The 14,724-nt window shown below is 48.6% G+C and overlaps 1 protein-coding gene across 1 annotated transcript in view; it reads left to right on the forward strand.

The window, feature by feature from the left end:
• The window catches only part of LMNTD2 (lamin tail domain containing 2), a 71,959-nt gene that overhangs the window by 37,104 nt on the left and 20,131 nt on the right, over nt 1-14,724 (forward strand). The window contains exons 7-9 of the mRNA XM_075928265.2: nt 8,995-9,090; nt 9,490-9,602; nt 11,080-11,300. Of these exons, the coding sequence (XP_075784380.2) occupies nt 8,995-9,090; nt 9,490-9,602; nt 11,080-11,300 (430 nt within the window). The remainder of the gene's footprint in view (nt 1-8,994; nt 9,091-9,489; nt 9,603-11,079; nt 11,301-14,724) is intronic.

The following is a 14,724-nucleotide window of genomic DNA, read 5'->3' on the forward strand; positions in this document are numbered from 1 at the left end:
CCTTTCTGCTGTACTCCTTCCTAGACAGTCGCTTCCCATTCTGTATGTGTGAAACTGATTGTTCCTTCCTAAGTGGAGCACTTTGCATTTGTCTTTATTAAACTTCATCGGGTTTACCTCAGACCATTTCTCCAATTTTTGCAGATCATTCTGAGTTATGACCCTATCCTCCAAAGCAGTTGCAACCCCTCCCATCTTGGTGGTATCTGCAAACTTAATAAGCGTACTTTCAATGCCAATATCTAAATCGTTGATGAAGATATTGAAGAGAGCCAGTCCCAAAACAGACCCCTGCGGAATTTATCATTGTGTCTCTGGCAATGTACTATATTTCCTAATAAACAAGTTATTTTTATATATTTGAATGATACAGAAGTCAGGTGAAAAAACAGAAAAAAAGAGAACAACAGTTTTTGTAAAACCCAGGTTTTTTTCAACAAAAGTTGGTTTAAACTGAAAACGAAGGTGCTTACTTACCTATGCAGCCTATTATCCATGGCATTGTTTCAGAACACGGATCTCAAGCAAAACAAAAAACCCTAACACTAAGGCTAGACTGCATTGCTTTTCCGGGATTCTGGAGGGATCCCAGAAAAGCAATGCCGCATTCAAGGGACACGTCCACTTCTCCAAAAAAAATTTCAAAAAAGCAGACATACCCTTTCACCTCATTCTATGGAGCATAAGGGATGTGTCAAAAGAGCACTTTTTTCCAAAATTTGGCGCCATGTAGACACGCCAAATCTCGGAAAAGGCTCTTTTGAAAGTAAATTGGAAAAAGATACGCAGTTTGCATACCGCAAATTGCATTTCTTTTTCCGATTTAACTCTGCAGTCTGAATGTAGCCTTGCATGCAACTGGTGAGGGAAAGTGTGCTAGAGCCCTGCTAGTAATCACCTTGTTCAAGCACTATTATAGCTATTAGTTTCCATACCTAATATGGAATAATGTGAATTATTTGAATAATGTGAATAAGGGCCAAAACCGCAAGGATCCTGCAGATAACTGTGTCTGCTAAAATGCACATAAGCCTTGGAGAGAGACCAAGTCACAAGCAAAAGACAAGAGCAGACAAGAATAAGAAAGATGCAAAATTAGAGTTTGGGCTTGTTCCCACTAAACTCAATAGCAAAATCCCCATTGACTTCAATGGTATTAGAATCCAGACTTCACCCCCCTCCCCCCATCCTGGACAGTGCCCGTTATAAGGAATAGATCCTGTTTCATGTGTGTGTGAAATTCCAAAGCCAATCTAGCTAAGCACAGTGTCTCCTGTTCAGGAATTAGACCCCTAATGCGGCAAAGAAACCTTGGCAGAGGGTGAGAATCTTGGAACTGGTTTGAGCCTGCAGGGAGGGGGGATCAGCTCGTTGCATTATAGCAATGGTATGTGGTATGCAGCTCTGCTCTAATCCAGGAGAAGACAGAAGCTGTGTAATGGGCAAGTGAGGCCCCAGGCCAGGGAAACTCTCAGCACCGCATGCTCTGGCTGGCTCAATTTTGATGTAATTGGTGAGGGAGCAGAGCTCAGGCAGAAGGCATCCAGTGGGGGTGGAGATAGAACAGAGGAAGGGAGGGGCGGGAGACTGGAAGATCCTGGCCAGGGCTGCCCTTATGTCACTGCAAAACACTTCCCCTGCAAAGGGAAATAAATGTGTAAGGAGAAGCTAAGGCAGCAGGTTGGTGCCTGGGGCAGGTCAGCTCAGGGTGGCTCTGTAAGCAAGCTGCAGAGACATGAGGTGAGGAGCGGAAGGCAGAGATAGGCCACAAGGCCTCCATGCTACTGGAGTGCCCAGGAGTCCACATTTTGCTGTGACACCCCCCAGTATCGGGCAGCACGGCTTACATGGAGGGGACTCAGAGAAGAGCTGTGGAAAATGGAGATAAGAGCCATTAAGAGAGGAGATATGTGCTGAGCCAACAGAACTCTGTAGGCTTAGAGCAGGGGTGAACAATCATTTTTGCAGGGGGGGGGTACTTCATGAATTTTGATAGGCAGTTGTGGGCTGGCTCTGCCCTGGACGGGGCGGGGGCTCAGGCAGAAGGGGCGTGGTCTTGGGTGGAAAGAGGAGGTTCCCTCTAGGCGCCGCACGGCCCTGGTGCGGGGAGGAGACTTTGTTTGCTCCCCATTCCTGAGGCCAATCAGGGCCTTGAGGTGCGGGAACATGCAAAGTCTCTCACCTGGTGCCTAGAGGGAACCACCAGCCATTTGAACAGCTGATGGCTCGCTCTAGGCACTTTGTGCTTCTGGCAGGGGAAAGTGACTTAGCGCACTCCCCTGCCCCCCAGTCAGGGCTTTGGGGTGGGGAGCATGCAAAATCTCTCAGCCCCTGCCCTGCCAGGGGCGCACAGAGCCTAGAGCAGTGGTCCCCAACATGGTGCCCATGGGGCCATTTGTGTGGGCCCGCCAAGTGCTCGGGGCTGGCCTGGCCCCGGGCATGTGGTGCATTCATCGGGGCCGGAGCCGGCCCGGGCGCATGGTAAGCGCTGGCCCCGGGAGCACCGCAAATTGGCCACTCGTGCCCCGGGCGCGCGGCGCTTGGGAGGAGCACCAGCCCCTGCGGCTATGGGGGGGGGCGCCCCCAGGCGTGCATGTGTCCCCGCCCTCTGGCGCCCGGCAGGCGAACGGTCACACCCCCTGTCACCCGGCAGCCTCTAAAGGTTGGGGACCACTGGCCTAGAGGGAACCGCCAGACGTTTTGAACAGCTGGCAGTTCCCTCTAGGCGGCACGCACCCCTGGTAGGGAGAGGAGACTTCACATGCTCACCCACCCCCAGGCCAATCGAGACCTGAGGGTGGGGGAGAGCACGAAGCCAGTTGCTGTTCAAAACAGCTGGTGGTGGGGCCTCAGGCAGAAGGGGTGGGGTCTTGGGTGGAAAGGGACGGTTCCTTCTACGAGCTATGTGCCCCTGGCAGGGGAGGGAGTCACCAGCCGCTTTGTACAGAGAATAATCTTGCGCACCCCCCCCTCACTTCCAGCTCTCAATTGGCCTGGGGGCAGGGGAGTAGCAGGTGGGCTGTGGGCTGGTTCAAATGGCTTGGCGGGCCGGATCCAGTCCATGGATCATATCTTGCCCACCCCGGCTTAGAGGCAGGTGCTGGGGCCTACTCTGGTGGCACAATGTTGCCAGAAAGCCTGTGGGTTGGCCCAAGGACCATCCCCTGCAGCGGGACTCTTAGGGACGGTCCACCCTCTTGGCCCCAGAACAGGATCAGCAGACCCTAGGAACTGCCTGACTGGGTTGGACCAGCGCTCTTCTAGTGAGTGTAGCTCTTGGTGTGACACTCTGTGCCTTGGGGGAGTGCCCTGTACGTCTCATATTCCTCATTTTGTATGTACGCATGATAGTGCACGTAAAGCCTGCCATGGGTGGTACCAGGGAACCTCCACTCAGAGCCACTTTTCTGTCTCTATCTCTGTATCATTAATGCGAATGAAGTTAAGAGAATGTGCTGTGTGGTTGTCACTAAAATATCCAGTGACGTTGGGAGTCTCCCCAATATTTGCTCTGCAGGGGGAAACTGCCAACACCTAGAGGGGTGCTGAATAGAAATCACCAGCTATCGTCCAGCCAGGGAGCTACAATTCCGTGACTCACCTGCCTGAAGCCACATCACGGGAATTGCTTGGCCTTGCCTAGGGACCCAGTAATGCCCACCAGACCTGCCTGGACTGGCATTCTCCAAGCACATGGGACTAAGAGCATAAACCAACATGGGCCACATGTAGCCTTTTCTCCTACCCCCACCTGTGCTGCAAGCCACAGACACTCAGAACACTGAAGACTCCAACAAAGGGGATTGGCCTGTCAAGCATGAAACCAGTGTACGATGAGCTGCGTTATCAGTGGGGTGAGGAAAACTGCTTAAGCTAGTTGTTGCCCAGCTGAGAGTTTAAACTGAATGTTTGCATTTTATTTTATTTTATTTTATTTTGATAACTGTTAGAAAAAAAAAACTGCTTCCCCAGTAAAAAAATTTGGCCAGGCCGCTCTTGCTATAGTGGGCTGCAGTACTCCCTGGGAGAAACCGGCCGCACCCTTCCTGCATACCATTGCCTTTAGAAAAAGGGAAGGTGTGAAAAGGGGAAATAGCCTCAGACTCTCCCACCGGTCACCTTGGCATGAGAACTGCGGGACTTACCTGGTCTCATGAAACCTGCACAGTTTCGGCCCAACCCCTGGGACACAGACCCCCCACTTGGTGACCATTGGGCTATATATGGAAATATGCAAGCACGGGAAAGCGATGTGCAGATTTGGGGATAAATACCCATCGCACAGTTCGCTCTAGGAGGTCTTCGCAACACACGTATCACCGTGCGTGTGCCTTCCCGTATACTTCAAAGCGCTGCCGGCCTGATCAACCGACCAGCCACCTCCCTCGACTCTCGGGCGTAACCAAGGCCTTCGCAACCAAACCAATATCTTTGAAATGTTCCGTGTGCTGTGTAAGTTGGTATGTATGATTTGATTTTCTTTGTTCTATAAGCTTAGTGATATAGTTGTTTTGGGTAGTACATAGAGTTTGTAGTTATCACTCTTATTTAATTAGTGTAACTGGATATTGTTAGAATAGAGACTATTCCCCTTGCCATTCCCATCCTTATATCTCTGACACATTTAACTAGAAATCGCAGAATATAATAAATACTGTAAATTCATTATTAACACGGTCTATTAAAAATCTTAGAATAAATACTATAAATTCATCACTGTCATAAATAAATATCCTTTATTTGCTAAAACTGTCCACCTGGTTCTGTCCTTCCCCCCTTGGGTCATCGGACCTGTGATTCCCGCGACAGTAACTACAGTGACTCTTTGCTTGTCACTTATAGTCTCGTAAAATCTGTCTTTTGTAGTCAATACACTTGATCAACTGTTCTTCTTTACCGGTGAGTTTGCCTGAAGTGTTTGGTAATTGCTCAGGTTTACAAAGGCTAGTGTATCTCCACTGATGAGGTGGTGAACCAATTAATAACAGTCTACCCTTTGCTCCTCATCTTGAGCAGTGCAAGGCGGTATATTCCTGAGGTACAAGACTGAAAGCTGGGGGGATTTGGCTGGTGCCTTTCTCTGTGTGATTCAGAAGTGGCTCTGGGAGCATTCATGTAATCCAGCTGGGTATAGGGCATCGTTTGCTGTTGTGATAACAAGGCCTGGAGGGGTTTGCTCCTTGTCCCTAGCAAAGTACTGTGAGAGTCAGCCCAGGCTGGAGAATTAGGGGACACGGTGGTCCCATGGTCCCACACTTCGCCTCTGGGATTCCATCACACTGGGTACGGCTACAATGCTGGGAGGGAGCTCGCTGCCCGGAAAGACAGAGCTAGGTGGATGGGGCTCATGCAAGCACACTAAAAATAGCTGTGTGGACACTCTGGCAGCAGCTAGCCACGTGAGCTCAGGCCCACCCTACTCTTAGTCTGAGCTTAGGTAGCTAGCATGAGCCTCCGCCACAAGGTCGAGTCACACTAATTTCAGCATGCTAGTACAGGCACCATTAACACACATCAGTCTCCGTGCAGGAGACAGAAGTGTAGACATACCCTTGGGTCTTGTACCACCTGCTTCAGAAGAAGATTAAAAAAGATGGTAGTAGGCAGTTATGGGGTAATCCACTGCTCAACTTCTTGTTTATTTAATGTCATGAGAAAATAAGAACGTCCAGACTGGGTCAGATCAAAGATCCATCTAGCCCAGTGTCCTGTCTTCCAACAGTGGCCAATGCCAGATGCCCCAAAGGGAATGAACAGAACAGGGAATCATCACGTGATCCCTTCCTCTCCTGTCATCCATTTCCAGCCTCTGACAAACAGAGGCTAGGGACACCATTCCTACCCATCCTAGCTAATAGCCATTGATGGACCTAACCTCCATGAATTTATCTATTCTTTTTTGAATCCTATTGAATTTCTGACCTTCATGATCATAACATCCTCTGGCAAGGAGTTCCACAGGTTGATTGTGCAATGCTTGAAGAAAAATTTCTTTTTATTTGTTTTAAACTGGCTACCTATTAATTTCATTTGGTGACCCCTAGTTCTTATATTGTGGGAATAAGTAAATAACTTTTCCTTATTCACTTTCTTCATACCTGTTGTGATTTTATAGACCTCTATCATATCCCCCTTAGTCTCCTCTTTTCTAAGATGAAAAGTTCCACTCTTTTTAAAATCTGTCTTCATATGGGACCTGTTCCTAACCCCAATAATTTTTGTTGCCCTTTTCTGAACCTTTTCCAATGCCAATATATCTTTTTTGAGATGAGGTGACCACATCGTTATGCAGTATTCAGGATATGGGCGTACCATGGCTTTATATAGAGGCAATAAGATATTCTGTTTTATTCTCTATCCCTTTTTTAATGATTCCTAACATTCTGTTTACTTTTTTGACTGCCACTGCACATTGAGTAGATGTTTTCAAACAACTAGCCACAATGACTCCATAATCTCCCTGTTGATTGGTTATAGTTAAATTAGTCCCCATCATTTTGTATATGTAGTTGGGATTATTTTTTCAAATGTGCATTACTTTACATTTATCAACATTAAATTCATTTTCCATTTTGTTGCCCAACCACATAGTTTTCTGAGATCTTTTTGAAGCTCTTCACAGTCTGCTTTGGTCTTGACTATCTTGAGCAGTTTGGCATCATCTACAAATTTTGCCTCATCACTGTCTACCCCTTTCTCCAGATCATTTATAAATAAGTTGAATAGGATTGGTCCAGGGTCAGACCCTTGGGGGACCCCACTAGTTACCTCTCTCCATTCTGAAAACTGACCATTTATTCCTACCCTTTGTTTCCTGTCTTTTAACCAGTTATCAGTCCATGAAAGTACCTTCCCTCTTATCCAATGACAACTTACTTTACTTAAGAGCCTTCAGTGAGGGACCTTGTCAAAGGCTTTCTGGAAATCTAAGTACATTATATCCACTGAATCCCTCTTGTCCACATGTTTGTTGACTCCCTCAAATGTCCTTAGTGTTGTAACTCAGGGTATCATTGCCAACTATCTAGATCTCTGCTCCTTTCTTTGAGCCTTCCATAGTATCTTGTGACAGCAAGTTCCACAGCTTAACTTGGCTGTGTGTGTGTATGTATGTGTGTAAAAAAATATTTTCTCTGAGCAGTTTCAGTTTTGCCCCCTTTCCCTTTCTTTGTCTGTATCTTTGCTCCTGTGTCACAAGAAGGGTGAATAAACCTTTCTGATTTATCTTTTCAGTACCATTCATTATTTTATACAGTGTCGCATGTTCCTTTTGACTCCTATCTAAGGCAACAAACTTTCCTTCCTTGGAAGTTTTGAAATGTTTCTCATCATCTGTCTCTGACCTGTAATTAATTTTGTTGTATCCTTTGAGGCTGCACAGCCAGAATTGAACACAGAATTTCAGATGAGGGGATCTAGCAATTTAGATAATGTCAGTGACAAAAGCCTCTCCCCTTTCCCCCCCACACACTGTTCCCTCTAGTTTTTTCCATCTGTGTGTGGAATCAATTTTGTGATGTGCACAGAGGCATGTGCAGATGTGCACCACTAGTAGAAACACATGTTTCTAACTGGTTGACTGTAGCTGGCTGTGGTCACACTGCTAATTAGCTGGGTGACACCAAATTCTCTTGTGGGTAGCCACCCAAGTGCACAGGGAACACTATCCCTTCATCCTCCCAAAATTAGAAAAATAAACCCAACAGTGCCCAGGCATCAGAGATCCCTCCCTGGCTGACAGCAAGTCTATAACCTTTATGGCAAAGGAGAGCGCTGATCCTGTGAAATTGAAATTAATGAGAATTTGGCCATTGAGTTCAATAGGTACAGAAGCAACCCCTAGATTAATTGCAGCATTTGGCCACTAGGGGGAGATATCTAATAAGCATTTGCTGCCTATGGAATTCACATGATATTTCTCCCTACCATGGCCAACTTTCCTTCTGTTTTTAAATCAGCCCTTGCGATTTCAGGCAAAACAAGCAAGGTGATGGAACAGCAGATGGCCCTGTTTGGTTGTGGTCACCTTCCTGCAGACAGAGAAGTGGGGGAATCTTTTGGAATTTGAAGTACTGCCCAGTAAAATAAACAGAACCAGAGTTGGACAAATGGGGGAGATCTTCATGGTTCCACTAGCAGAGACACAGCTGCTTTGGGTGACAACTTAATCATGGTTAATAAAAAAACCTGAAAGGAAATATCCACTAGTATGGTGATAGAGGACGGAGAGCAGTCTGACGCTGGTATAGTGGGGTCACACGTCCTGTTCAGACTCTACTCCCGCTTCCATGCCAAGTGAATAAACACACCCTCTATCCTCCAGATCAAAGTGCAGACCTGACTGGCCCAAATATCAGCCCTCAGTGATACGCTGCACTACATTCTGGTTTTGCTTTTTATGATTGTCTATGGATTATTGATGGCCCCCCTAGAAAGCTCTGTGGTTGCAGTGGTAACCAGGAGACAGCACAGAGACTGTTCTGGGGGCAAATAAAAGTCACTTATAGAAACCAGCACCCCTTCATTTGAAGGCATTTCCATTATATACAGTTTGGTTCAGTGACTCCCTGAACCCCACTATAAAAATGTTCCAGCTCCCTGTCTTAGTAAGAGAGCATGGATTGTGCATTTGTGTGTCCACCAAAGGGGTGTGACACTGGCAAAGAATCACTGCTTCAGCTTGTTTTATATCAGACCTCCTCCACCCTTGGACTCTTCCCACATGTAGCAAGGACACCCCTCTCATCTACCAGTACAGGAAGAGTGGGTGGTCACACTCCCCTGGGGGCCCTGTTTGGATCCCCACATTGAGAATCCATGAGTTAGAGGAACAAAGCACACACCAAGCAGTCCAACTGATGGAGAGGGGGATGAGAAAGGAAAAGACTGAAGCTAGGACCTAAAGAAACACCCACACCCTTAGGACAAATCCCTGGAGAGGTCATAAGTAAGCAAGTAGCTCTGTTAACATGCTGCTTACATCGTTCCGCTCAGCTGTGGTCAGAGATGAACGGCATAGCATCAGAATCAAGTAACATGGCGCTGCGCAGGATCCCCAAGCACACAAGCTTCCTGGAGTCATTCCTCAAGGTCAGTCCAGGGCACAACTCCATTTTGAGTGGGAGAATCGAAGTTACATGCAAAACCAGTGACTCAAAGCCCCTTCTGCCATAGAACTCCACTCCACTGCCTGATGCAAGCATCCATGTGGGGTTGTGTTAAACTGGTGAGGGGAAAGGAGGGGGAAAAAAACATGCCTGGGCCTAACTAACAACCTTTCAAAGAACATGGCAGAGCATGAACTTTGGGATGTCCAAAGACTCATATGGGACCCGGCAGCCATGGGCTCAGAATGGCACGACAGATACTGTGCCACCATTTTTGGCTGTGGCATTTGTATCTAGAGGATGCCAAAGGGACAGGCAGGTGGCACACAGATCACAGTCCTGGACAGCAACTGGCAGGCTCACCATCTTCTCCTGGTTTTAGGATAAAGAAACAGAACTTGAGATAGAAAAAGCTGACAGTAAAGCCCAGATATCAGAAGTAGTTCAAGAAGAATTCAACATCTATGGTACATCCTGTGAGGACTCAGAGTCCAGGTATGGCAAACCCAGTGACTGCTCCCTGCCTGTTATCCAGTAACACAGGGCTATGATCTAATCCCTACAATATTGATGTCTGCAGCACTGCTAGTGGCTTCATAGCAGGTGCACCCCAGTAAAGTCTGTGGGGCAGTCAGCTTACACCAGTTCTATCCCAGAGTCACTCCTGATTTACATGGGTGTGCATGAGAGAAATGTAGTCACAGAAAGGCTGGGCTTGGTCTGTAACTGTCACTGTGAGCTACATACAGAAGACGCAGGATTGCTACAGGGAGTGCAAGATTCACACCTGCCTCTACCCTAAACCCCACTCAACTCCCTGTCATCTGCTCATGCCTTTCTCCAAGTGGGACGGTGGGGAGGTCACCCTGGTCTACCCCCTTTCAGCCAGGCATGGTGTCACAGGTGAGAGCCTCAAGACTCTTCACCCATGTTATAAACAAGTCTATACCTTTTTAATCAGGTGCACCTCCCCTTTCCAAGGTTTCATTTATTGACTGCCACAGGTATAAATAGGCATTTGCCCCTTTACACTCATGGACACTTGTAGCATCAGGCTCAGCTCAACCAGAAATCAAGAACTGGATTTAGGAGTAGGCAACCAGTTGGGGTAACAAGCTTGGGGTGGGGCACTGGGCTTACATGCTGTTTTTGTTGTACATGACAAAAGGGAAAATAAGAGTGTTGGAGTAAAATGTTTCAGGTATTCCATTACATAGATTCATTTTTCACAAACCTCCTAGAAAGTTCTGGATGTTTGTAGACTCTCATGGAACCTTCCAGATGTTCGGAGAATTCCATTAGAACGTTGTTGGCCTTGCCCTTGCGAGGATATATGGGGTGGGGGCATCGCCAGTCAGACAGACGAAGCCTTACCAGACTTTGCTTGTGTCCTTCAGGGAAGGGGCTGGTGCTGTGGGGGGAGCTGAGGGCAGGAGGCTAGGAGTGTGGGGGGTATCTGTCTGTTATTCTATATAGCATGACAGCAGCCACCCACTGTGATGGGGGAGAGGGGGTCAGAAAAAGTGCAAAACACAATCTAGTGTAAGAAAAACCCTTGTTTACTAAATAAATACAGACTTTAAGAGGTAGGCATGATATTGCCAGCACTGTGCATGTTGGGGGCATTATAAGAACCATGAAGTGAACTTTGTAGAAAGGGACATTTTAAGACCATTCTGTATAGAATGCCTCTCATCACTGAGCTATTTGAAGCATCCAATAAAATATTCTGAAGTTGTTTGCTTTTAGTTTGCAAGTCAACTCACCTTTAAAATATGCTACTTTAGATCTCATGCTACCCTCAAGATCGGGGCAGAACATACACAAGATTTTTTCCTACTTATTAAATGGAGTAAGGATTACTATTCCCACATAGTTCATTAGTTAATTCATTCTATTTCTTGTGTAGAGATGGCTCAACTTTATAAACACCGGTCCATGCAGACCTTAAACGTGTTCTTCTTTTTGACAGAAGGAGAGTAGATGATTTTAACAACTTCACTTCAAGTCAAGAGCTAGCTGGTTTACCAGCAAGAAAAGAGAGGGAACTACAGTCAGTGAACTCTGTCTGGGATGTGATCTCTTCTCCAAAAGCACATCTCGTTTTGTCTTCACCAAGAAGGTCTAAAGTTGCAATATTGCTCCCCAGGTCCCTGTCATCCTGGGAGATCAACCAGCCCAAACACCTGAGCAGTGAGTTTAAGTTCTGCCACTTTATACAATCTAGGAGAGTTAAAGGGTCATGGGCTACACTTGCAGGCACATGGCCTGTGCTCATGTAATAGATTAATCCCTCTAAGAGGGAAGAATTAGTAACAGTTGATGCTCAACATCTCCTTTACAAATGGGATAACTACTGTCCTGAGGGATCTAGTTACAATACCATGTCCCCTGATAGTTCAGGAATGTTCTCACTTATTCAGCCCTTTTCAGCTGCGTCATTCTGGCATGGCTGACGTCAGGGTCCAATGGACAAATTACGGGAACTAAGAATATTTTAACCACATTGTGGCACTTATTGAATTATTATCCTAGTGTCTGCATGCCCTATCCAAGGTCAAGGCCCACTGGACAGCCCATACGCCAAAGAAATTATAGACTAAACAGACAAAGGGAGCTTTATTACGCTCATTGATAGAGCAAGATTAAGTGACTTCCCCATGGCCACAGAGGAAGCCTGTGGCAGACTTGATACCGACCGAGTCCCAGTCAAGTGCCTTAACCACAAGATGATTAGATCACACACGCAAACACACACACAAAACCAGTTCCCATAGTCACCTGCAAGAATCAACAGTTGCTGTAGCTTGATGATAGCTTTAACTATAACCCCACTACTGACTAAGATTACAGGCAGTCCCCGGGTTACATACAAAATAGGGACTATAGGTTTGTTCTTAAGTTGAATTTGTATGCAAGTCGGAACTGGCTCCAGATTCAGCCGCTGCTGAAACTGATCAGCTGCTGACTACAGGAAGCCCTAGGCAGAGTTGCTCTGCCCCCGGCTTCCTGGAATCAGCCGCTGATCAGTTTCAACAACGGCTGAATCTGGACTCCTGGGACAGAACAGCTGGGGCACTGCGGGGCGAGAAAAGCTGCTCCGGGTCTCCCTGGTGTGCTGGGGGGGACTCCTCAGCACAGCAGGGAGACAGGAGCAAAGCCGCAGAGGTGGGGGACCCCGCCGCCTGTGCGGCTTTGCTCCGGGGCAAAGGAGCAAAGCCGCACGGGCAGCGGGGTCCCGCCGCCTGTGCGGCTTTGCTCGGGTCTCCCTGCTGTGCTGGGGAGTCCGCCCCCAGCACACCAGGGAGACCCGGAGCAGCTTTTCTCGCCCCGGAGGACGCGGTGGCGGGACCGCTGCGCTCTGGGCGGTCCCGCCGCCTGCGAGCTCTGGGGCGAGAAAAGCCCCGTTCGTAAGTGCGGATCTGTAAGTCGGGGACTGCCTGTAGTTCAAAACGCCCCACCCAGTTGCATTGTACTAACATGGGGGTTCTCCATTCCATGGCCCTACTGCACTCTGTTTTCTGCAGCACATTTCACACCCCAAGCCAGGCCTCACCAAACACTAGTGTATGCTTGCACCTGGAGCTGGGGGTGTGATTCCCAGCTCAGAGAGACGTTCCCAGACTACTCTTATCCCCACAGCAGTGCAAGTGGCAGGAGGGGCTAGCTGCCCCAAGCGCATGCCCAGAGATGCTAGGTATCTGTTCAGAGGAAATATCTCTCCCACCACTCGCATTGCCACAACCTTGTTATTTATTTTTAGCTTGCTGAGAACTAGGGCAACTGCATCTCCTCCAGCTGGAAATACCACCCGCAGCCTAGACACACCCCATGCCTAGACACACCCGATTCCCTAGCTCTGGGGGATACACGAGGCATACAGCTAGTTCGGATAGGAAGCCTAATCCGAACTAGCTAGTCCGACCTAGGGGTCCAACCTAGCCGGCATTTAAAAATGGCGCCGGCCAGCTTTATGCAAATGAAGCCCGGGAAATTCAAATCCCGGGCTTCATTTGCAACTCCGTATGACTACATTACCCCCCCCCCAGTTCGAAATAGGGGGGTAGTGTAGACATACCCCGATTGTAGGGAGTGTACAGGAAAACGTAGCCTTGGGCACCCTGATTGTAAGGAGTGTACAGGACATCAGAGGGCAGGGAAGTTTGTCAGAACACACAATGTCATTCCGGTCTCCTTTCCAAGAGCTGCTGGGATTCTGAACAGCTATTGGAAAGGTTACAGGGGGATCAGGGTTTCACAGCCTCTGTCTAACCCACACACCTAGTGTGGTTCACTGTCCCATGCAGTGGCACTTACAGCAAGAGATCAGAACAAGGGAGCTCTACAGCCTAAGCTGGGAGCCAGCTGGCTTTATAGCTCAAGCTCTATGCAGTGGTTCCCAAACTTTTCAGCATCACGCCCCCTTTTTGATTTTTGAGAAACCCTCATGCCCCTCTCCCTCACCATAGCAGCAAAACTTGTTGAGGAGGGGGGGGGGGGAAGGAACTTACCAAGGCTAAAATACAAAAATACCAGCAAAACTTGGTGGGGGATGGGGGAGGCGATTGACCATGGGCAGGGCTGGATCACTTTATACCCCCCCTGGAATATCTTCATGCCCCTTCCCCAGTTTGGGAACCCATGCATAGAGGCTCCTATACTAAGCTCCACAGGTCCCTGGTTCAAATCTCCCTAGTGGCAGTTACACTTGCAGAGGAGAGGGCATGCTGGCCAGGACATCCATGATAACCCTTATCCTTATGCAAAGCACTGTTGGAGAAATAGCTTCCAACAAGCCAGGTCGGCATTTTGTGTACAGGTAGTCCCCGAGTTACGCGAATCCGACTTATGTCGGATCCGCAGTTACGAACGGGGATTTTCTCACCCCGGAGGACTGGATGCCTGGTCCCGCCGCCCGCCTCCTCCGGGGCGAGAAAAGCTGCTCCCCGTCTCCCTGGTCTGCTGGGGGGGGGACGCAGCTAGTGCCCCCCCCCAGCAGACCAGGGAGATGTGGAGCAAAGCCCGGGGCCTGTGGTAGAGCAGGTGGGGCGCTGCCGGTTGGTCCCGCAGCACCGCTCCTTGGCGCTACTGGACCAACCCGGCAGCACCCCAGCTGCTCTGCCCCAGGAGTCCTGAATCAGCCGCTGCTGATCAGTTTCAGCAGCGGCTCTATCAGGATGCCTGGGGCAGAGCAGCTGGGGTGCTGCTGGGTTGGTCCAGTAGCGCCGAGGAGCGGCCACGCTACTGGACCAACCCAGCAGCACCCGAGCTGCTCTGCCCCAGGCGTCCCCAAGTCAGCCGCTGCTGAAACTGATCAGCGGCTGACTACAGGAAGCCCGAGGCAGAGCTGCTCTGCCCCGGGCTTCCTGGAATCAGCTGCTGATCAGTTTCAGCAGCAGCTGACTTGGGGACGCCTGGGGTTCTTAAGTTGAATCTGTATGTAAGTCGGAACTGGTGTCCAGATTCAGCTGCTGTTGAAACTGATCAGCTTCAGCAGCGGCTGAATCTGGAGCCAGTTCCGACTTACATACAGATTCAACTTAAGAACAAACCTACAGTCCTTATCTTGTACGTAACCCGGTGACTGCCTGTACAGTCTCTTCCCCAGGAGAGGGCC

Source organism: Pelodiscus sinensis, chromosome 5 (genome assembly GCF_052426305.1).
Source record: "Pelodiscus sinensis isolate ZL-2025 chromosome 5, ASM5242630v1, whole genome shotgun sequence".
In the NCBI taxonomy this organism is placed as follows: Eukaryota; Metazoa; Chordata; order Testudines; family Trionychidae; genus Pelodiscus; species Pelodiscus sinensis.